Raw genomic sequence first — 25421 nt, 5'->3', positions numbered from 1 at the left:
AGGCGTTTGATGAAAGGACAACAATGCCTCAGAGAGAGGATTTAATGTTTTGGTGACCCTGTGCACTGAAACTCATGAGAAGTGTGTGCTGATGAGAGAGTCACAATTCTCCCTGGTATGCATGTCACTGCCCACAGACCTGGTACCACCTTCACTGGCTGGCAGTTGTTGAGGTGCCTCAAGCTCATCCTTCTCTGAGGTGCCATGCCCATTGTGACCCTCAGCCCCAGCGCTACTCCCCTCTGGAGCGCCAGGTTGTGCAAGGCATAGCATATAACAATGATCAGGATGTCCTTGAGCATGTGTATCACAGGGCATTCCCAGATCTATCAAAGTATCTAAACCTCGATGTTGCCTTAGTAGTGACATGGCAGCGGTGGTATATGGGTTGGGGTTGAATACAGGTGTCAGCAGCCATATCTTCAGTGGACACCCCTTGACCCTCAGGATGCAGCCATGAAAGTGTTCAGTTGAAGAGCTGAGGCACTTGGGACTGGAAAAATGCATCATGGTGGCCTCCTGGATACCTCCCTCATACCTGCAGGATCCATTTACAGTGGTCAAAGATGTCTTGAACAGTCAATGAGTGGATCCCATTCCTAATCAAAAAGGACCCTGGCTGCTCTGAGGAAGCCTTGATGGTCACATGAGAGCAGCCAATCACCTGCTGGACCTGAGGGAATCAGCGAGATTGCCTTGATCGGTGATAAGCCTGACATACAGCCAGCCCAACGTTATGTGTCATCTATCAACTGCTTTATGCAGCCATGGGCCGCTGACTAAGAGATGGCACATAGATCGCAAGACAATCCCTGGAATGAACTACAGTCAAAAAGGTTGAGCACCATTGTGACCTTTGGCACTTCCCTAGGGTCTCAGCTTCTGTTGCAGCATTCTGCCAGCATCTGCTGGGAGAGACCCAGCTTTCAGAGATATTGCTGCTCCGACATCTCCATGAAGTTGATTCTTTGATAGACTTTAAGCTGGGTAGCTCCATCTGCGACCACGAGGCTGCCCGTTTATCCACTTGTGCCCTCCTCTTCCAAGTCCCATCACTTCCCCAACCCACAGCAGGTCCCAAGGCCACAGCACAGGCATTCCATGTGGTTGCATTCCCATTTCTATACCACTCTCCTCCTCACTGAAAGATTCAAAGCCTGAATGTAGAGTCGCCATTGGCAAATGAAGCCTACACAGCAATGAGGCTCTCAAGCAGCTAATCCTGCCTCCATTTTTTGGGGAGGCGATGGCATAGCGGTATTTTTACTGGACCAGTATTCCAGAGACTCAGGGTAATGCCCTGTGGACCTGTGTTCAAATCCTGCCACAGCAGATGGTGAAAATTGAATTCAATAAAAAAAAAATCTGGAATTAAAAGTCTGGTGGTGACCGTGAAACCATTGCTGATTGTCCTAAAAACCCATCTAATGTCCTTTAGGAAACCTGCTGTCCATACTTGGTCTGGCCTACATCTGATTCCAGACCCACAATGTGGTTGACTAAATGCCCCCTGAACAAGGGCAATTAGGAATGGGCAATAAATGCTGGCCACATCCCGTGAACAAATAAAAAAAAAATGACTGCAGTATATCTGGGAGACATCCATCTACTTGCAGCCCTTCACTCTGGCCTCACTCTCTGCTTAACCTGCAAACTTGCCAGCCTTTGTTTCTTTGCCACACAGCTGCAAGCAATGGTGCCTATCCCCACCATTCACTTCCTCGTGAGACACTGACACTCCATAAAAGCCCAAATTGTTGGAAAAATCACTGTCAGTTGGCTGATTAACAGCGTTAATTACCTGCCCACCTCCATTCAGTGTAAATATGATCAGTCTGAACACCTTCATCTGGGAGGTTTGGCCAGCAGCTGTATGATGTCAGGGAGTCACCCGAGGCAGCCCAACCTCTGTTCCCACCAGCTCAGGGCTCATAAAATTCTGCCCATTGAGTCTAAAGTTCACTAAATGCCCTTCATGAATGGTTGGCAGTGCATGAATTTTTGTTCTAATTTCTCATCTATTTCTTTTCAATTCACCAAAGTTTTTGGTTTCTGTTCCAATCTGCATTACTGCACATCTGTCTAAATTAAAATCATTCCACAGCCTATCTGCATAATTGATTGAGATCTTATTAAAAGTTGTTTAATCTTTTTATTTGCCATTGGATTATATGGCTCAATGTGATCAGCAAATGTTATATGAAAATCATTTATGAAATAGTATGAACAGGAAGGACACTGAACTACTGTTAAATTGCTCAATTTGTCTTTGGTGTCAGTGCTAGATCCAACAGCTGATTCAACAGTAATACTATTATCCTTCAATTTATTTAGCTTTGCTTAGTTACTTCCTGATCTCTTCAGAACATCTACTTCTAGGTTTTCTGAACACTTGATTTTTCAAGGTTAAGGCCACAGGATTTCCAGGGTTTCCAAGCATCTTTCTTCTCAAAAGCCTTAAATTTCTTGTCTTGTAGAGGAGAGATGAATTAACTTGTGTAAAATGGCTGAGGAAAGGTTGGAATGCTCATTTGTTCTTTACTCATTTCGGCTTCTTTCTGTGCAGGCTATCAGAGCAGCAGGGATGCAGTGGCAAATTTTTACAGCTGCCCTGAGTCACCTCTCGAGGCAAAGGTAAGATCCAGCAACATTAGGTTTTGTGGTGGGGGATGGAGTTGGGGAGGGAGGTAGGAGAGGGAAGGGAAGGGGGTTTTGGGAGAAGGAGAGATGTAGGGGAAGAAGTGGTGTCTGGGGTGGGGATGCGGGGAGGGTGGGTGACAGTGAGGGGCATGTCTGATGCCGTCGTAAATGTAAATATTGTTGTGGTTAAAGCACCCCATGTATTTCTTATTTGCTATTTATAAACAGATAACATGCAATTAATTAGTTTGATTCATACCAAATGCCTTTTAATTCTTAGGATGTGATTTTGACAAGCGGCTGCAGTCAGGCCATTGAACTGGCCATCTCTGTCTTGGCAAATCCAGGCCAAAACATCCTGATTCCCAGGCCTGGCTTCTCTCTCTATAAAACACTGGCAGTGTCACTGGGCATTGAGGTCAAACACTACAACTTGCTGGTACGTAACAATAGTGTAAAGAAAGTATGAGTTGTGGGTTGAATGGTCCTGGATCTGGTAACATTATCTGCTGGGCTGATGTCTCTCCACCTCACACAATGGAAGGGGATTCCCAACAGCTCTGCAAAAGAGACCACTGTTGAGACTTGGTTTATGGGAATCACAGAATCACAGTGCAGAAGAGGCCCTTCAACCCATCGAGTCTGCACTGACACATGAGAAGCACCTGACCTCCCTACCTAATCCCATTTACCAGCACTTGGCCCATAGCCTTGAATGTTATGACATGCCAAGTGCTCATCCAGGGACTTTTTAAAGGATGTGAGGCAACCCGCCTCCACCACCCTCCCAGGCAGTGCATTCCAGACCGTCACCATCCTCTGGGTAAAAAAATTTTTCCTCACATCCCCCCTAAACCTCCTGCCCTTCACCTTGAACTTATGCCCCCTTGTGACTGACCCTTCAACTAAGGGGAACAGCTGCTCCCTATCCACCCTCATAACCTTGTACACCTCGATCAGGTCGCCCCTCAGTTTTCTCTGCTCCAACGAAAACAACCCAAGTCTATCCAACCTCTCTTCATAACTTAAATGTTTCATCCCAGGCAACATCCTGGTGAATCTCCTCTGCACTCCCTCCAGTGCAATCACATCCTTCCTATAATGTGGCGACCAGAACTGCACACAGTACTCCAAATGTGGCCTCACCAAGGTTCTAAAGAACTCCAACATGATCTTCCTACTTTTGTAATCTTTGCCTTGATTGATAAAGGCAAGTGTCCCATATGCCTTTTTCACCACCCCACTAATATGCCCTCCGCCTTCAGAGATCTATGGACGCACACGCCAAGGTCCCTTTGTTCGTCAGAACTTCCTAGTGCCATGCCGTTCATTGAATACTTCCTTGTCAAATTATTCCTTCCAAAGTGTATCACCTCTCACTTTTCAGGGTTAAATTCCATCTGCTACTTATCTGCACATTTGACCTGTCTATATCTTCCTGTAGCCCAAGACATTCAACCTCGCTGTTAACCACCCGGCCAAGCTTTGTGTGATCCACAAACTTACTAATCCTACCCCCCACATTGTCATCTATGTCGTTTATATAAATGACAAATGTTAATGTTAATGGTAGTGTTTAGAATAAATCACAGAAAGTAATGCAGGGGAGATTAGTAAAATCTCTTTAAACTCTAAACTGAGAAATTAAAAATTTCTATCGGGTAACCAAAACAGGAAGTGAATTAATAAGAGTATAAGCACAGCAGTTTAGAGTCATTAATTTACTGCAGCAGTAGTTTAAACTGATGCTGGGGAAATATAAGTATTGCATTAAATTTCTAAAAAATTTATTCATTCATGGATGTCGGCTTCCCTGGCTGGACCAGCATTTATTGTCCATCCCTATTGCCCTTGAGGAGGTGATGGTGAGCTGCCTTCTTGAACCGCTGCAGTCCATGTGGTATAGGTACACCCACAGTGCTGTTAGGGAGTGAGTTCCTGGATTTTGACCCAGCGACAGTGAAGGAACAGTGATATATTTCCAAGTCAGGATGGTGAGTGAACTTCCAGGTGGTGGTGCTTCCAGCCATCTGCTGCCTTTGACCTTCTAGATGGTAGTGGTCATGGTTTTGGAAGGTGCTGTCGAAGGAGCCTTGGTGAATTCCTGCAGTGCATCTTACACCAAGGCTCCTTCGACAGCAGTCTTAACTAGTTAAACTACTTAATATAACTACAAATAACCATTGAGTGATATTTCTAAAATTGAAACCTGATTAGTTAAATAAAACAAAATAAAGATGGAAGGGGAGGTGATGTGTTGCAGCTGTAGTATGTGGGAACTGGTGGACACCATTATGATCCAGAGCAACCACAACTGCAGGAAGTGTCTGCAGATTGAGGCTCTTTGTCTCAGAGTTGATAAGTTGGAGTCTGAACTTCAGACATGGCAACACTTCAGGGAGAGGCAAGGTTACCTAGACACTTTGTTCTAAGAGACAGTCACATCACTTGGGTTAGGTACTTCGGATTTGGTCCATGGTCAGGGACAGGAGGGTATTACTGTAAGAGAGACAGGTATGGGAATTAAGAAGATAGTAATGGAAAAGCCTAAGCGCTTGCATTTATACAACAGGTTTGAGCATTTACAATTTGTGTGGACAAGAGCAGGGAGGATGAGCAAAATGACCATAGCATTGGAGGTCATTCAAGTAGGGAGAACAAAAATGAATGTTGCTGTATAGCATAGTTGCTCTATAGTTAGAGAGATAGATAATGTTCTCTGCAACAGAGTGTGAGTCCAGAAGGCTGTGTTGTCTGCCTAGTGCCAGAGTTAAGCACACAAGAACAAGATGGGAAAACCACCACCCGATTACAAAAGTAGGGAGGATGTTGGCGTTGTATAGAACCTTGGTGAGGCCACAGCTGGAGTACTGTGTGCAGTTCTGGTCACCACATTATAGGAAGGATGTGATTGCACTGGAGGGGGTGCAGAGGAGATTCACCAGGATGTTGCCTGGGATGAGACATTTAAGTTATGAAGAGAGGTTGGATAGACTTGGGTTGTTTTCGTTGGAGCAGAGAAGACTGAGGGGTGACCTGATCAAGGTGTACAAGATTATGAGGGGCATGGACAGGGTGGATAGGGAGCAGCTGTTCCCCTTAGTTGAAGGGTCAGTCACAAGGCGGCATAAGTCCAAGGTGAGGGGCAGGTGGTTAAGGAGGATTCTAACCTGTCTCTCTCTGAACTTACTGCACTCCATTCTCTCAGGTCCAACCCTGACATTGTCATCAAACCCGCTGACAAGGGTGGTGCTGTTGTTGTCTGGCGCACTGACCTCTACCTCGCGGAGGCTGAGCGTCAACTCGCAGACACTTCCTCCTACCTCTCCCTGGACCATGACCCCACCACTGAACATCAAGTCATTGTTTCCAGGACTGTCACTGACCTCATCTCCTCTGGGGATCTCCCTCCCACAGCTTCCAACCTGATAGTCGCCCAACCTCGGACGACCCGCTTCTATCTGCAACCCAAAATCCACAAACAGAACTGCCCCGGTAGACCGATCGTCTCAGCTTGCTCCTGCCCCACAGAACTCATTTCTCGTTATCTTGACTCCCTTCTCTCTCCCCTTGTCCAGTCCCTTCCCACCTACATCCGTGATTCCTCTGACACCTTACTTCACATCAACAATTTCCAGTTCCCTGGCCCCAACCGCTTCCTCTTCACCATGGACGTCCAATCCCTCTACACCTCCATCCCCCACCAGGATGGTCTGAGGGCCCTTAGCTTCTTCCTCGAACAGAGGCCCGAACAATCCCCATCCACCACTACTCTCCTCCGTCTGGCTGAACTTGTTCTCACGCTGAACAATTTCTCCTTCAACTCCTCTCACTTCCTCCAAATAAAAGGTGTGGCTATGGGTACCCGCATGGGCCCCAGCTATGCCTGTCTCTTTATGGGGTATGTGGAACATTCCTTGTTCCAGTCCTACTCCGGCCCCCTTCCACAACTCTTTCTCCGGTACATCGATGATTACTTCGGTGCCGCTTCATGCTCTCGTCGGGACTTGGAAAAATTTATTAATTTTGCTTCCAATCTCCACCCCTCCATCATTTTCACGTGGTCCATCTCTGACACTTCCCTTCCCTTCCTTGACCTCTCTGTCTCAATCTCTGGTGATAGACTGTCCACCAATATCCATTACAAACCCACCGACTCCCACAGCTATCTCGACTACAGCTCCTCACACCCCGCTTCCTGTAAGGACTCCATCCCATTCTCTCAGTTCCTTCGCCTCCGTCGCATCTGTTCCGATGATGCTACCTTCAAAAACAGTTCCTCTGACATGTCCTCCTTCTTCCTTAACCGAGGTTTTCCACCCACGGTCGTTGACAGGGCCCTCAACCGTGTCCGGCCCATCTCCCGCGCATCCGCCCTCACGCCTCCTCCTCCCTCCCAGAAACATGATAGGGTCCCCCTTGTCCTCACTTATCACCCCACCAGCCTCCGCATTCAAAGGATCATCCTCCGCCATTTCCGCCAACTCCAGCATGATGCCACCACCAAACACATCTTCCCTTCACCCCCCCATCGGCATTCCGTAGGGATCGCTCCCTCCGGGACACCCTGGTCCACTCCTCCATCACCCCCTACTCCTCAACCCCCTCCTATGGCACCACCCCATGCCCACGCAAAAGATGCAACACCTGCCCCTTCACTTCCTCTCTCCTCACCGTCCAAGGACCCAAACACTCCTTTCAAGTGAAGCAGCATTTCACTTGCATTTCCCCCAACTTAGTCTACTGCATTCGTTGCTCCCAATGTGGTCTCCTCTACATTGGAGAGACCAAACGTAAACTGGGCGACCGCTTTGCAGAACACCTGCGGTCTGTCCGCAAGAATGACCCAAACCTCCCTGTTGCTTGCCATTTTAACACTCCACCCTGCTCTCTTGTCCACATGTCTGTCCTTGGCTTGCTGCATTGTTCCAGTGAAGCCCAACACAAACTGGAGGAACAACACCTCATCTTCCGACTAGGCACTTTACAGCCTTCCGGACTGAATATTGAATTCAACAACTTTAGGTCGTGAGCTCCCTCCCCCATCCCCACCCCCTTTCTGTCTCCCCCTTCCTTTTTTTTCCAATAAATTATAAAGATTTTCCTTTTCCCACCTATTTCCATTATTTTTAAAAAAAATTTTTTTTTTTCAAATTTTTTTTTAAATCTTTTATGCTCTCCCCACCCCCACTAGAGCTATACCTTGAGTGCCCTGCCATCCATTCTTAATTAGCACATTCGTTTAGATAATATCACCAACTTTAACTTTAACACCTATGTGTTCTTTTGTACTATTGTTGACATCTTTTGATGATCTGCTTCTATCACTGCTTGTTTGTCCCTACAACCACACCCCCAATCCACTTCTCTCTCTCTCTCTCTCCACCCCCCACACACATACGTTAAACCAGCTTATATTTCAACTCTTTCTTGGACTCGAACTCAAGTTCTGTCGAAGGGTCATGAGGACTCGAAACGTCAACTCTTTTCTTCTCCGCCGATGCTGCCAGACCTGCTGAGTTTTTCCAGGTAATTCTGTTTTTCTTTTTGTTTTTTCATTTGAACCATGCTGGGACCAGTGTCCTGGTGAATCATATAACTAGGATTGTAGATAGGACTTTAAATTAATTAGTGGGAGGGAGGGTTCAATTGAAGGGAAGTTTAGAAAATCAAAAATAATCGAGAGAGCAGAGCTGCAGGTTAGTGAAGAGGTGAACGATAAAGTGTGACACGAAGGAGCAGAAAATGTAAGAAGTGTGCAGCAGAAATTAGAACCAGAATGAGTAATGATGATAAAAGTCAATGCTTAAGGCTCTTTATTTGAATGCACAGAGCATTTGTATTAAGACAGATGAGTTGACGGCAAAAATAGAAATAAATGGGTATGACCTGATAGCTATTACAGAGACATGGTTGCAGGGTGACCAAGACTCAATATTCAAGAGTATTCGATGTTTCAGGAAAATAGGCAAAAAGGAAAAAGAGTAGCTTTGTTAATAAAGGAAGGTATCAGTGTGGTGGTGAGTAGTGATATAGGTGCAATAGATCACGATGTGGAATCGGTTTGGGTGAAAATAAGGAATAGCAAGAGGAAGAAGTCACGGGTGGGAGTCGTCTATAGGCCCCCGAAGAGTTGCCTCACTGTAGGACAAAGTATAAATCAGGAAGTAATGTAGGCGTGTAAGAAAGGCGCTACAATTGTCATGGGTGATTTTAATCTGCTTATTGACTGGACAAATCAGATTGGCAGAGAGGACAAATTTGTAGAGTGCAACAGGGGTTGTTTCTTAAAGCAATACATGCAGAATCTGCCCGGGAACAGGCTATTTTAGATCTAGTAACGTGTAATGAGGTGGGACAATAAGAGATGTCATAGTTAAGGATCCTCTAGGGGATAGCGATCACAACATGGTGGAATTTCAAATTCAGTTTGAGGGCGATCAACCCGGGTCTCAAACCAGTGTCCTCAACTTAAATAAGGGCAATTACAGAGGTATGAAGAAAGAGTTGTCTAAAGCAGGCTGGGAAAATAGACTAAGGGGAAGGTCAGTGGATGAGCAGTGACAGACATTTCAGCAGATATTTCATAACACTCAGTAAAAATTTATCCTGGTCAAAAAGAAGGACTCGATGAGAAGGATGAACAACCTGTGGTTAACGAAGGAGGTCAAGGAGAGTATCCAATCCAAAACTAAGGCATACAAAGCGGCAAAAACTAGTGGTAGGCCAGAGGATTGGGAATTTTTTAGAAACCAGCAGCAGATGGCTAAAAAGCTAATAAAGAGGAAAAAATTGATTATTTAAGTAAATTGGCAAGGAATATAAAAACAAACAGCAAGAGCTTCTACAGGTATATAAAAAGAAAGAGAGTAGCTAAAGTGAGCATGGGACCCTTGGAGGATGCGACTGGAGAATTGATAACAGGGAACAGGGAAATGGCGGATAATTTAAACCAATATTTTGCGTCTGTCTTCATGGTGGAGGACACTATAAACATCCCAAAGATATCAGATATGCAGGGTGCTAATGGGAGGAACGATCTTGTCACAGTTTCTATCACGAGGTACAAATTATTTGACAAACTAATGGGGCTAATGGCAGACATGTCACCGGGACCTGATGGTCTGCATCCAAGGGTTTTAAAGGAAGTGGCTGCAGAGATAGTGGAGGCATTAGTCGAAATATTCCAGAGCTCACTGAATTCCGGGAGGGTCCCAGCGGATCGAAAAACCACTAATGTGATGCCACTGTTCAAGTAGGGAGGGAGACAAAATGCAGGAAATTATAGGCCAGTCAGCCAAACATCTGTCGTTGGGAAAATGCTAGGGACCATTATTAAGCAAGAAATAGCAGGACATTTAGTAAAGCCAAATACAATCAAACAGAGTCAACATGGTTTTGTGAAAGGGAAATCATGTTTGACAAATTTGCTAGGGTTCTTTGAGGATATAACAAGCAGAGTTGTTGAAGGGGAACCAGTAGATGTAGTGTATTTGGATTTCCAGAAGGCATTCGACAAGGTGCCACATAGAATGTTATTGCACAAGATAAGAGCTCACGGTATTGGGGGTAATGTATTAGCATGGATTGAAGAGTGGTTAACACATGGAGGACAGCAAATCGGGATTAATGGGCCTTTTTCAGGTTGGAAAGATGTAACTAGTGGAGGGCCACAAGGATCAGTCCTAGGGTCTCAATTATTTACTATCTATATTAATGACTTGGAGGAGGGGACAAAGTGTAATGTATCCAAATTTGCTGATGATACAAAAATAGGTGGGAGGGCATGTTTTGATGAGGACATAAGGAATGTGCAAGGGGATATAGACGGGTTGAATGAGTGGGCAAAAACTTGGCAGATGGAGTTTAATGTAGGAACGTGTGAGGTTGTGCACTATGGTAGAAGAATCAAAAGGCAGACTATTATTTAAATGGAGAGACTCCAATAAAGTGCAGCACAGAGGGATCTAGGTGTTCTTGTGCATGAAACACAAAAAGTTATCATGCAGGTGTAGCAAATAATTAAGAAGGCAAATAGAATTTTGATCTGTATTGCTAGGGGTTTGGAGTTTAAAAATAGGAAAGTCATGTTACAGCTGTACAGGGTATTGGTGAGGCCACACTTGGAGTACTGTGTACATTTTAGGTTCCCATATTTAAGAAAAGATATTCTGGCATTGGAGGCGCTTCAAAAGAGAGTCACTAGGCTGATTCCTGGGATGAAGGGGTTGACTTATCGCAAACAACTAAATAGGTTAGGCCTTTATTCATTAGAATTTAGAAGAATGAGGGATGATCTTTTTGAAACGTACAAGATTCTGAGGCGGCTTGACAGGGCAGATGTTGAGAAGATGTTTCCACTAGTGGGAGAATCTCGAACTAGGGGACATAGTTACAAAATAAGGGGAAGTTCATTTAAAACTGAGATGTGAAGGAATTTCTTCTCTCAGAAAGTAGTGAATGTCTGGAATTCTCTACCTCGGAGAGTTGTGGAGGCTAGATCACTGAAAGTATTTAAAGAGGAGGTAGATAGATTTTTGAAATATCAGGGAGCTGAGGGTTATGAGGAGCTGGCACGAAAGAGGAGTTGAGGCCTGGGGCAGATCAGTCATGATCTTATTGAATGCCGGGGCAAGCTTGAGGGGCTGAATGGCCTACTCCTCCTATTTCTTATGTTCTTATGTTCTATGTTCTAATAAATTTGTCAAACATACTTTCCCTTTCACAAAACTATGTTGACTCTGCCTGATGGTATTATCAATTTCTAAATGCCCTGCTTTTAGCTCCTTAATATGGATTCCAGCATTTCCCCATGACAGATGTTAGACTGACTGGGCTATAGTTTCCTGCTTTCTTTCTCCCTTCTTTCTTGAATTTAGCAATTTTCCAACTGCTTGGACCTTTCCAAAATCTAGGGAATTTTGTAAGATCACAACTAAAACGTCCACTGTGTCTGCAGCCACTTCTTTTAAGAGCCTAGGATGAAAGCCATCAGGTCCAGGGGACTTGTCAGCCTATAGTTCTAATAGGTTTGCCTATACCTTCTCCCTAGTAATTGCGATTGTTTTAAGATTCTCTTTTCCTTTTAGCTCTTGATTTTTAAATATTCTTGGTATGTTTCTTATGTCTGCTGTAGTGAAGATAGACACAAAACACCTGTTCAAATCTTCTACCATTTCTGTGTTTCCCATTATTAATTCTCCATTTTCATCTTCTAAGGGACCAACACTCACTTTAGTGACTCTTTTCCTTTTTAAATACCTACAGGAACTCTTATTGTTTTTATATTTGTAGCTAGTTTTCTCTCATATTCTAATTTTTCCCTCATTTTTTAATAATTGTTTGCTGATTTCGAAAATCAGCCCCATCTTCTGACCTACCACTAATCTTCACAGTACTGTCTGTTTTTTCTTTCAATTTGATACTATAATTAACATCCTTGGTTAGAAAGGGATGGTATATCCTTCTCAAAGAGTCTTTCTTTCTCAATGGAATATTTCTTAGCTGAGAGTTATGCAATATCTCCTTAAATGTCTGCCACTGTTCCTCCCAGTTCACTTCAGCCAACTCTGCCCTCATAACTTTGTAATTGCATTTATTTAAGCTTAAGACACCAGTCTTAGGCCCACAATCTCACCCTCAAATTAAATGTGACATTATATCACGTTATGATCATTGTTGCCTAGAGGCTCCTTTACTATGAGGTCATTAATTAATCCTGTCTCATGGCACATTACCAGGTCTAAAATAGACTGCTCTCTGGTTGGCACTAGAATGTACTGTTCTAAAAAATTGTCCCAAATACACTCTATGAACTTATCTCCTGGGCTATCTTTGCCAATCCGATTCATCCAATCTATATGAAGATTAAAGTCACCCATGATTATTGCAATACCCCTCTCACAAAGCCCCCGTTATTGTAAGGCGGATGGAGTATAAAAATATGCTACAATTTTACTAGGCACTGGTGAGATCACACCTAAACTATTGTGTGCAGTTTTGGTCTCATTACTAAAGGAGGTTTATACTTGCATTGGAGGCAGAGGCAGTTCAGAGAAGACTCATTAGTTGATTACTGGGATGAAAGGGTTTGGGCCTATACTCCATGGAGTTTAGAAGAATGAGAGCTGGTTTTATTAAAACATAAGGGGTAGAAATTTCACTCCTTTTTTGATTGAGAAGCTATCTGACAATCTCACCATTGTTGATTGATTCCAGTATAGATTCTGAAATGTCCTTTTATCATTTGTCATTTTATAGTTTGTCTGTGCACTCCATTATTTTCTGATGGTAGACTCTATTAAATACCTTCTCATGGTCTATGTAGCACACACAGGTTTTGCGCTTCCCAGTATCTTTCAATGACTACTCTCAAGTTAAAGATGGCCTCTCTTGTTCCTTTCTTTGGTCTGAATCCTAACTGTCTTCCAAATGATTATTAGAATCATTTTCATCACATGGTTCATGAGGCTTGTGCTCTGAACACTCTAGATATTTGGTTTCTTTGGGAGTTTAATAAACACTGACTGCATAAGATCCTCTGGTAGGAATCCTGTTCTGTAAATTTTGTTGCAGAGATCTGTCAGTATTTCAATGTTAACATCATTCAGGACTTTCAGGCATTCTTTCAATATCTCATCGATTCAGGTTCTTTCTTTGCTTTCATCTTTTCGATCATTGCACTGACTCTATTATCTTTGGTCCTTATCTTCCCTCTGATGGGAATATACTAAGAGGGGTAGATGAAGTGAAAGATCTGGGCGTACAAGTACACAAGTCCCTGAAGGCAGTAGTTCAAGTAGACAAGGTTGTAAAGAAGGCATATGGAATGCTCTCCTTCATTGGCAGAGGTATAGAATATAAAAGTAAGGATATAATGTTGGAATTGTATAGAACACTAGAGTACTGTGTGCAGTTCTGGTCACCACATTACAGGAAGGACGTAATAGCTCTGGAGAGAGTGCAGAGGAGGTTTACAAGAATGTTGCCAGGGTTAGGAAAGTGTAGCTACGAGGAGAGATTGGATAGGTTGAGGTTATTTTCCTGAGAACAAAGAAGGCTGAGAGGTGATTTGATTGAGGTGTACAAAATTATGAGGGGACTAGATAGAGTGGACAGGATAAAATTGTTTCCCTTGGTGGAGAATTTTAGAACCAGGGGGCATAGATTCAAGATAAGTGACAGAAGGTGTAGGGGGGACATGACAAATAACTTTTTTATGCAGAGGGTAGTGGGTGTCTGGAATTCGCTGCCCAAGTTGATGGTAGAGGCAGAAACTCTAAACTCTTTTAAAAAGTAACTGGATCTGCACATTAAGTGCTGTAAGCTGCAGGGTTATGGGCCGGATGCAGGAAGGTGGGATTAGAAAGGGTACCTGGGTGTCCTCAGGCTGGCATGGACAAGATGGGCCGAATGGCCTCCTTCTGTGCTGTAACCTTTCTATGGCTCTATGGTACCATTCTACTTCTGTCTTCATCATCATACAGCTCTCTGATTTACTCCACCATCATTCCTCTACATTTTCTTTTTCAAAGACAAGTTCTCCTTCCTTCCTCCTTATACAGCCACAGTTTGTAGTTATTCTTTTCCTCCTATCTGTCAGTGCTTTAACTTTCTTCTGCAATGCTGTCACATTATGCCTTTTCATCAGTTCTTCTATTTCTTGCAGCAATCTTCATACCACTTTTCCTTGGCCTCTCTACATGCATTACCCAGGGTAGGGAATGATGTCAGATTTCCTTCCCTAAAGGATATCAGCGAGCTAAATGGATTTCTTTCCAGCAATTATGGTCACCATTACTTAGACTAGCTTTTTATTCCAGATGTATTTATTTATTCAATTTAAGCTCCCCCAGCTGCCTTTGTGGGATTTGAACTCTTACCCTCTGGATCACTGGTCCAGACCTGTGGATTACTTGAATCACTATGCTTCTGTATCTCCTGCCTCCTTTTAAGTCCATATTCTGACCCACCCTTCATTTGACCATCCATTTACTAGTTTAAATTTAATTAACACTTTTAGGTACCCAGTTATGTTTCCTGCTAATCTATTTTCATGATCTACTGCCATCCATGAATTTATTGTGGATGATTACATCAACATCATGGCCTTAACAGAAACCTGGATGAGGAGTGAACCTACCTTCCCCTTTAATGAAGCCTGTTGACCAGGCTGTCTCTTCCACCATTTTCCCTGCTAAGACCATCACAGTGGTCGCGCTGCACTTACTTCCAGATCATCATGACTTGACCGCCCGCCCCCAACACCACCACCAACACCACCACCCCCTCCCCACCACACCCACTCCCCCTTTCCTCTGGCACCTTCTCATCCTTTGAATATCTCAACTTGTTCCACTCTCTCACCCCTCCCCTCTCACCTTTCATTCAACTCAGTGTTTTCTACATCCAGATGTTATAAAACATTCTCTCATTGAGCTACCTTTATTTTTTCACTGAGCTATCTTTATTTTTTACTGAGCTATTTTTATTGCTTTCCTTCCTCAATCTCTGTATTGAGCAACTTCTCGTTCTCAGTGGGTTCAATCGCCATCTCGACTCCTCATGCTCTCCCTCTCCTCTGAGTTCATTACCAGTTCATCATCCATTAATCTCTCCCTCCATGTAAACCCCCCAGCCATATTCATGGCCACCCACTTGCCATCTCAGGTGACATCATTACTCCTATTATATTATTCACAGATAAGGCCATCTCTTCCTTGTATCACTCTCCACCCACATCCCCTTCCAAATCCTAGCTCTACCTCCTGTGGCTACCCCTGGAAAAACTATCCCCAATTCAATTACAGTGGCACTTTCAAAACCCCAACTGTCTAACCTTTAGCCCTCCATTTACCACAACATTTCTGCAGCTACTGATTTATTCAACCACACCCTCACCTCCAACTTTGATGCGCTAGTTCCTAATAAAACCATTACTCTTTCACACCTGGGCCATCCCCCCCAGTATGATCCTCTTCACCACTCCCATAAGTATAAGAGATGCATAGTGACTGGCTCAGACACAATGGGCCGAAGGGCCTCTTTCCGTGCTGTAAAACTCTATGACTTGAATAGATATGGCAGACAATTGGTTTTGCCTTCCACCACCAAATTTGACTTGACTACACAAAACATTATCAGATCATACTCTAGTCTACTAAACTGCTCACTTGCTTGAGTTCATCCTAGTCTGCAAAGATAATTCCTGGCTTCTTTTCTCTATTGTAAACTGACTTCTTAAACCCCCTCAGCCCTGTTCCCTCCCTCCTTATCTCCAATGATAAGTGCGAGGAGCTCATTAACTTCTTTGTCACAAAGATTGAGACCACCTGATCAGCCTCCTCTTCCACATTCCTACTTTCTACTAGTCCACCTAGCCAAATTTCCTAGGGTTCCCCCTGCCATAACCTTGAACTCACATCTCTCTCTAGTATCTCTCCCATCTCCCCTCATGCCCTTCGTAAGCTCATCTTGTCCATGAGACCCACCTCCTGTTCCCTCAACCCTTTTCCCACTAAACTGCTGACCACCCAACTTCCCTCTTGGTTCTCATGTTAGCCAATATTGTTAACATAGAAACTAGGAGCAGGAGTAGGCCATTCGGCCCTTCAAGACTGCTCTGCCATTCAATATGATCATGGCTGATCCTCTATCTCAACGCCATATTCCCACTTTCTCTGCATACCCCTTGATGCCCCTAATATCCAAAAAATTATCAATTTATTTCTTGAATATACTCAGTGACCTGGCCTCCACAGCCTTCTGTGGTAGAGAATTCCACAGGTTGACCACCCTCTGAGTGAATAAATTTTTCCTCATTTTATACGTTTCAATCAGATCCCCTCTCATTCTTCTAAACTCTAGTGAATACAGGCCCAGTTGAATCAATCTCTCCTCATGCGACAATCCTGCCATCCCTGGTATCAGCCTAGTGAACCTTCGCTGCACTCCTTCATGGCAAGTACATCCTTTCTTAGGTAGAGAGACCAAAACTGCGCGCAATACTCCAGGTGTGGTCTCACCAAGGCCCCGTGTAACTGCAGTGAGACATTCCTACTTCTGAACTCAAATCCTCTTGCAATGAAGGCCAACATACCATTTGCCTCCATAATTGCCTGCTGCACCTCTCTATTTACTTTCATTGACTGGTGTACAAGGACTCCCAGCTCCCTTTGTACAAACAAATAATAATTTAAATAATTAAAGTAATTTAAATAGTACTCTGTCTTTCTGTTTTTCACACCAAGCATATAACTTCACATTTATCCATGTTATACTGCATCTGCCGTGTGTTTGCCCACACACACAACTCATCTAAATCGCCCTGAAGCCTCCTTGCATCCCCCTCACAATTCACAACCCCACTCAGTTTTGTGTTGTCAACAAACATGGGGAAATGTTGCATTTGGTTCCCTCATCCAAGTCATTTGTCACCATCTGTCATCCAGAAAAAGACCCATTCATTCCCACTCTCTGTTTCCATTCTGTCAACCAATTCTCAATCCGTGCCAGTACATTAACCACAATCTCATGTGCTTTAATTTTGCCCACTAGCCTCTTATGTGGGATCTTATCAAAAGCTTCTTGAAATCCAAATACACCACATCCACTGGTTCTCCCTTATCTATTCTACTAGTTACATCCTCAAAAAACTCCAGTAGATTAGTTAAGCATGATTTCCCTTTCATAAACCCATGCTGACTTTGTCTAATCCCGTTAATGCTTTCCAAGTGTTCTGTTACCATGTCTTTTATAATAGACTCTAGCATTTTCCCCACTACTGATGTTAGGCTAGCTGGTCTGTAATTCACTGTTTTTTTCTCTCCCTCCAGTTTTAAGTAGTGGAGTTACATTTGTCACCCCCCAATCTGTAGGAACTGCTCCAGTGTCTGTAGAATTTTGGAAGATGACCACCAATGCATCCAACATTTCCAGGGCCACTTCCTCTGGTACTGTGGGATGTCGCTCATCAGGCCCTGGGGATTTTTCAGCCTTAAACCCCATTAATTTCTGTAGCACCATTTTTTTTTTTTACTAATACTGATATTCTTCAATTCCTCTCTCTCACTGGAACCTTGGATCCCTAACATTCCTGGGAAATTATTTGTGTCCTCTTTTGTGAAGACAGAACCAAAATATGTCTTCAATTCTTCTGCCATTTCTTTGTTCCCCTTATAATTTCCTCTTTTTCTGAACTGTAAGAGGCCTACATTTGTCTTTGCTAATCTTTTTCTCTTCACATATTTATAGAAGCTTTTACAGTTTTTAAGTTCCCTGCAAGTTTACTCTCATACCCAATTTTCCCCTTCTTGATCAATCTTTTTGTCTACTTTTGCTGAATTCTAGACTGCTCCCAATCCTCAGGCTTGCTGCTTTTTCTGGCAATTTTATGTGTTTCATCTTTGGATCTAACACTAATCCTAATTTCTTTTGTAATCCATGCTTAAGCCACGTTTCCTGCTTTATTTTTGCATCAGACAGGAATGAATAATTGTTCTAATTCATGCATATGTTCTTTAAATATTAGCCATTGCCTATCCACCGTCAAACCTTTTAGTAAGGTTCCCCAATCCATCATTGCCAACTCACACCTCATACCCTTGTAGTTCCCTTTATTTAGATTCAGGATCTTAGTTTCGGATTCAACTTCTTCACTCTCCATCTTAATGGACAATTCCATCATTTTATGCTCACTCTTCCCTAAGACTGTTAATTTCTCATTGCACAATATCCAGTCTAAGATAGCCTGCTCTCTAGTTGGTTCTTCACCATATTAGTCTAAGAAACCATCTCATACACACTCCAGGAAATCCTCTTCCACAGTATTATTGCTAGTTTGGTTTGTCTAATCTATATGCAGATTAAAGTCACCCATGATTACAGTTGTACCCTAATTGCATGCCCCTCTAATTTCCTGTTTAATGCCTTCCCTTACATCTCCATTACTGTTTGGAGGCCTGTGGAGAACCCCACCAACATTTTCTGTCCCTTGGTGCTTCTTATCTCCACCCAGATTCCACATCGTGATTTTCTGAGCCATTATCCTTCCTCACTATTGCATTGATTTCCTCCTTTACTAACAGTGCTACCCTACCTCCTTTTCATATTTGCCTGTCCCTCCTAAATATTGAATATCCCTGGATGATCAGTTCCCTTGGTCATCCTGCAGCCATGTCTCCGTAATTGCAACTATATCATAACCAGTTTATATCTATTTGCGCTGTTAATTCATCTACCTTATTGCGAATGCTCCACGTATTAAGATTTGGCTTTTTAACCTTGTTAGTCATCTTAACTTTGCACTATGACCCCATTTGTTTTTCGCCCTTGTTTTTTCTTCTTTTGCTTTTGCTTCTTACTTTTGTTTCTATCTTTGTTTCCCTCTCCTCTGTCTCCCTGCTCAGGTTCCCATCCCCCTGCCATTCTAGTTTAAACCCTCTCCGTCCACACTAGCAAACACCTCCCCTGAGGATATTGGTCCCGGTCCTGCCCAGGTGCAACCCGTCCTGTTTCTACTGGTCCCACCTTCCCCAGAACCGGTTCCAATGTCCCAGGAATCTGAATTCCTCCCCCCATACCATTTCTTCAGCCACGTATTCATCTGATATATCCTGTTATTTCTATTCTCGCTAGCAGGTAGCACTGGTAGTAATCCTGAGATTAATACCTTGAGGTCCTACTTTTTGATTTAAGTCCTAACTCCCTATATTCAGCTTGTAGGACCTCATCCCTTTTTGTAGCTATGTCGTTGGTACCAAAATGTACCACGGCCACTGGCTGTTCACCTTCCCCCTTCAGAATGCCCTGCAGCCCCTCCGAGACATCCTTGACCCTGGCACCAGGGAGGCAACATACCATCCTGGAGTCTCTTTTGCAGTTGCAGAAAAGCCTGTCTGTTCCCCTTACTATTGAATCCCCTCTCACTCTAGCCCTGCCACTCTTCTTCCCCCCCTCTTGTGTAACAGAGCCACCTGTGGTGCCATGGACTTGGCTGCTGCTGCTTTCCCCTGAGAAGTCATCTCCCCCAACAGTATCTAAAACAGTATTTCTGTTAGAGAGGGGGACGGCCACAGGAGACTCCTGTACTAACTGCCTTCCTCTACTCTGCCTGGTGGTCACCCATCCCCTTTCTGCCTGTTCAGTCTTTACCTGCGGTGTGACCACCTCACTGAATGTGCTGTCCACGATAATCTCAACATCGCGGATGCTCCACAGTGAATCCACCCGCAGCTCCAGCTCTGAAATGCGGTTAGCCAGTAGCTGCAGCTGGATCCACTTCCTGCACATATGGTCGCAAGGGACACTGGAGAAGCACATCACAGGTGTGAGCTCTGCTGCCATGACTTCCCTTTAGATTAAATTCGTTAGTTACTCCTTTTAAAAGATACTAATTACGCAAGCGGCCTTATTCCACTTCCAACACTCCCACTACAGTCTAAAGTCCTCACCTTATTTTGTTTAAGCTCATGGACTGCAGCTGTTTAATTAGTAGAAAAAGTAGAAATAGAAGTACTCACCTGACCCTGCTTACCAATCAGCTGCCTCCCCTGCGTCGTGTCACTTTTTGAATCATGACATCACTTCATATTGCACTGCTGGAAGATCCTGAGGGTACGCCTCTCCTCTCTGGTCTCGGCCTCTGTTTTTCGGGCCCTTTCATACCTCTCTTGTTGGCCTCTCCTCTCCGGTCTAAAACTCACCTTCTTCCAACCCTAACAGCAACTTTTAGTCAATTGCTAAATTAAAGACAAGACTTTAGAAAGACTTTAACCCTTAATTTAACCCTTAAACTCCCTCAGTCACCAATGTCCAACTGAAGCTCTCTACTGCAGCCAAACACAGTACTCCTGTGTTGTCTGTGCCCTCAGCAAGGTTCTATCTTTAGGTGTTGCCCCTCTTTTCTTTAAATCTGCCACCACCCCTCTCCTCTTAAAACCAACCCTTAACCTCAATGTCCTTGCAAACTATTGTCCCATCTCTAGCCTTCCATTCCTCTCCAACTCCTTGAACACATTGTCACCTCCTAAATCCATGCTTGTCTTTCCTGAAAATCCATATTTTAATCCATCCAATCAGGTTTCTGTCCATGCTGCTGTACCAAAACAGCATTTATCAAAGTCAGAAATGACATCCTATCTGACTGAAAAAGGAAGGACCTGTGCTTTTTATGTCTAATGTGCCAAAGTGCTTTACAGCCAATGAAATACATTTGGAGTATGGACACTGTTGTAATGTAGGAGACTCAGCAGCTAATTTATGCACAGCAAGCTCCCACCAGCAGCAATGTAATAATGACTGGACAATCTGTTTTTATGATGGTAAACACTGGCCAGAGCACCAGGGAAAAATCCTCTGCTCTTTTTCATAATAGTACCATGGCATCTTTTGTTTCCAGTGAAGAGAGTGGATGGGCCCTTGGTTTAATATCTCATCTGGAAGACAGCATCTCTAACAGTGCAATACTGAGGCAGCACTACACTGGATTGTCAGCCTGGATTTTTGTGCTGGGTGGGGCCTTTTAAGGACAAAGAAGCTGAAATATGCTTAGACTTTTTGCATTTCTCCTCCATCTGCTCAGTCCTATCTCGAAAGTATCCTTTATTCTAGTGCTATTTGTCGTGCTCAGTCCTCTGTGCATCTTGTTTCTCCTCTCTAACATTTCACCCTGGTGCCCTTCCGACTGCCAGATTAGTTTAAACCTTCTTCATAACATGAATTAACTTCCCTGAGTGTATTGTGGGTTAGAGTCACAGAGTCATAGAGTTATACAACACAGAAACAGGCCCTTCAGCCCATCGTGTCCATGCTGCCATCAAGCACCTATCCATTCTAATCCCATTTTCCAACACTTGGCCCGTAGCCCTGTATGCTTTAGTGTTTCAAGTGTTCATCTAAGTACTTCTTAAATGTTGTGAGGGTTCCTGCCTCTACCCCACCCTCAGGCAGTGTGTTCCAGATTCCAACCACCCTCTGGGTGAAAAGATTTTTCCTCAAATCCGCTTTAAACCTCCTGCCTCTCAGCCTTCTCTGTTCTAAGGAAAACAACCCTAAACTAGCCAGTCTCTCTTCATAGCAGAAGCACTCCAGCCCAGGCAACATCCTGGTGAATCTCCTTTGCACCCTCTCCAGTGCAATCACATCCTTCCTATAGTGTGGCGACCAGAACTGCACACAGTACTCCAGCTGTGGCCTAACTAGCATTTTATACAGCTCCAACATAACTTCCCTGCTCTTATATTCTATGCCATGGTTAATAAAGGCAAGTACCCCATATGCCTACTTAACCACCTTATCTACCTGTGCTGCTGCATTCAGGGATCTTTGGACACGTACACTAAGGACCTGCTGATCCTCTGTACTTCCTAGGGTCCTACCATTCATTGTGTAGTCCCTTGCCGTGTTAGTCCTCCCAAAATGCATCACCTCACACTTCTCAGGATTAAATTCCATTTGCCACTGCTCTGCCCATCTTACCAGCCCATCTATATCATCCTGTAATCTAAGGCTTTCCTCCTCACTATTTATGACACCACCAATTTTCGTTTCATCTGTGAATTTACTGACCATACCTTCTATATTCACGTCTAAATCATTAATGTACATTACAAACAGCAAGCGTCCCAGCTGCAGTACAACATTCGTCACAGGCTTCCAATATCAAAAACAACCTTCGACCATCACCCTCTGCTTCCTGCCACTAAGCCAATTTGGGATCCAATTTGCCAAAATTGCCCTGGATCCCATGAGCTCTGACCTTCTTGACCATTCCCCCATGAGGGATCTTGTAAAAGCCTTACTGAAGTCCACATAGACTACATCAGCTGCATTACCCTCATCTACGAGGGTAAAAGCTTCATTCCATGTTTGACATATACTGTGGGTCATTCCCATATACTGCATGTTCTGTGGGTTATATACATATACAACAGGAGTCATCAAACAGGAACTTAGAGATGCATGCAACAAGGGTGCTACAATCATGATGGGTAACTTTAATCCATATATAGATTGGGCAAACCAAATTAGCAATAATACTATGGCGGATGAATCCCTGGAGTGCATATGAGATGGTTTTTATAGACCAGTATGTCGAGGAACTAACTAGGGAACAAGCTATCCTAGATTTGGTATTGTGCTATGAGAAGGGGTTAATTAATAACCTTGTTGTGCAGGGTCCTTTAGGGAACAGTGACCATAACATGATAGAATTCTACATTAGGATGTAAAGTGAAGTAGTCCGATCTGAAACTAGGGTCCTAAATCTAAACAAAGGAAACTACGGAGGTACGAGACTGAGTTGACTAAGATAGATTGGGGATAAAAGCAAAATACTGCAGATGCTGGAAATCTGAAACAAAAACAGAAAATGCTGGAAAAACTCAGCAGGTCTAACAGCATATGTGGAGAAAAAAAAAGAGTTAACATTTCGAGTCTGAAAAGAGTCATAAGAGCTTGAAACATTAACTGTTTTTTTCTCAATATAGATTGGCAGCCTTCGTTAAAAGGCATGCTGGTGGATAGGCAATGGCTAATATTTAAGGAACGAATGTATGCATTGCAGGTTATATATTCCTTTCTGGCACAAAAACATAATAGTATACGTGGCCTAACTACAGCTTACAAAAGAAATTAAGGATAGTATTAGATCCAAAGAGAAGTCATATAAAGTTGCTAGAAAAAATAGCAAGCCTGAGGATTGGAAGCAGTTTAAAATTCAGCAAAGGAGGACCAAGATATTGATTAAGAGGGTAAAAATAGAGTATGCAAGTAAACTTGCAAGGAACATAAAAATGGACTGTAAAAGCTTCTATAAATATGTAAAAAAAAAAGATTTGTGAAACAAATGTAGGTCCCTCACAGTCCAAAACAGGAGAATTTATAATAGAGAACAAGGAAAGGGCAGAGCAGTAAACAACTACTTTAGTTCTGTCTTTATGGAGGAAGATACAAATAACTTCCCAGAAATGCTCGGGAAGCAAGGGTCTAGTGAGAAGGAGGAATTGGAGTAAATTAGTATTACTAAAAAAACAGTGCTGGAGAAATTAATGGGACTAAAAGCTGATAAATCCCCAGGGCCTGATAATCTACATCCCAGGGTACTAAAGGAGGTGGCCATGGAAATACTGGATTTTGTTGGTTGGCATCTTCCAAAATTCTGTAGATTCAGGATCAGTCCCACCAGTTGCAGGGTGGCAAATCTAATCCCACTATTTAAAAAAGTTAGGACGGAGAAAACAGCGAATTACAGACCAGTTAGCCTGACATCAGTAGTAGGGAAAATGCTAGAGTCTATTATAAAGGATGTGATAACAGGACACTTAGAAAATTTTAACAGGATTAGACAAATTCAGTATGAATTTATGAAAGCAGAATCATGTTTGATAAACCTACTGGAGGTTTTAAGGATGTAACTAGCAGAATAGATAAGAGAGAACCAGTGGATGTGGTGTGTTTGGATTCTCAGAAAGCTTTTGATAAAATTCCACATAAGAGCTTAGTGTGCAAAATCAAAGCACATGGGACTGGGGGTAATATATTAGCATGAATCGAGAATTGGTGAGCAGACAGGAAACAGAAGAGGAATAAAGGGGTCTTTTTCAGAATGGCAGGCAGTGACTAGTGGGGTTCATTGCTTGGTCTCGAGCTATTCACAATATGTATGTCAATGACTTGGATGAGGGAACCAAATGTAATATTTCCAAGTTTGCTGACGACACAAAACTAGGTGGGAATGTGACTGGTGAGGAGGGCGTTAAGAGGTTTCAAGGCGCTTTAGACAAGTTGAATGAGTGGAAAATACGTGGCAGATGCAGTATTATGTGGATAAGTGTGAAGTTATCCACTTTGAGAGAACAAACAGAAAGGCAGTATTATTTAAATGGTGATAGGTTGACCTTGTACACCAATCACTGAAAGCAAGCATGCAGGTGCAACATGCAGTTAAGAAGGCAAATGGCACGTTGGCCTTCATAAGAACATAAGAAATAGGAACAGGAGTAGACCATTCAGCCCCTCAAGCCTGCTCCGCCATTTAATAAGATCAGGGGCTGATCTGCTTGTGTTTCGATTTCCACATTCCCATCTAACCCTGATAACATTTGATTCCCTTGCCTAACAAGAATCTATCTACCTGTGCCTTAAAAATATTCAATGTCCCCGCTTCCACCACCTTCTGAGGCAGAGAATTCCAAAGTCGCACAACCCTCGGAGAGAAAAATCCTCCTCATCTCTGTCCTAAAAGGGTGACCCCTAATTTTAAAACAGTGCCCCCTAGTTCTGGACTCACCCACAAGAGGAAACATTCTTTCCACGTCCACCTTGTAAGACCGTTCAGGATCTTGTATACTTCAGTCAAATCACCCCTCACTCTTCTAAACTCCAGTGCAAACAAGCCCAGTCTGTCCAACCTTTCCTCACAAGACAACCCACTCATTCCAGGTATCAATCTAGTAAACCTCCTCTGAACGGTCTCCAATGCATTTACATCCTTCCTTAAATAAGGAGACCAAAACTGCACACAATATTCGAGATGTAGTCTCACCAATGCCCTGTATAACTGAAGCACAACATCCTTACTTTTATGTTCAATTCCAATCATAATAAAAGATAGCATTCCATTCTTCTTGACTACATGCTGTACCTGCATACTAATTAGTTGTGACTCATGCACCTTGGAATTCCTCTGCAGCTCAGAATTATGCAGCCATTCTCCATTTAAGAAATGTTCTGCTTTTTTTGTTCTTCCTGCCAAAGTGATCAACTTCACACTTTCCCACATT

At 43.3% G+C, this 25421-nt stretch overlaps 1 protein-coding gene across 1 annotated transcript in view; it reads left to right on the top strand.

Moving 5' to 3' along the window:
• The window catches only part of tat (tyrosine aminotransferase), a 101538-nt gene that overhangs the window by 26996 nt on the left and 49121 nt on the right, over positions 1–25421 (top strand). Inside the window, exons 5-6 of the mRNA XM_041191718.1 lie at positions 2567–2634; positions 2921–3079. Of these exons, the coding sequence (XP_041047652.1) occupies positions 2567–2634; positions 2921–3079 (227 nt within the window). The remainder of the gene's footprint in view (positions 1–2566; positions 2635–2920; positions 3080–25421) is intronic.

The sequence above is a fragment of the Carcharodon carcharias genome, chromosome 7 (genome assembly GCF_017639515.1).
Source record: "Carcharodon carcharias isolate sCarCar2 chromosome 7, sCarCar2.pri, whole genome shotgun sequence".
NCBI classification, from domain to species: Eukaryota; Metazoa; Chordata; class Chondrichthyes; order Lamniformes; family Lamnidae; genus Carcharodon; species Carcharodon carcharias.
This window is presented reverse-complemented; position numbering and strand designations above follow the sequence as displayed.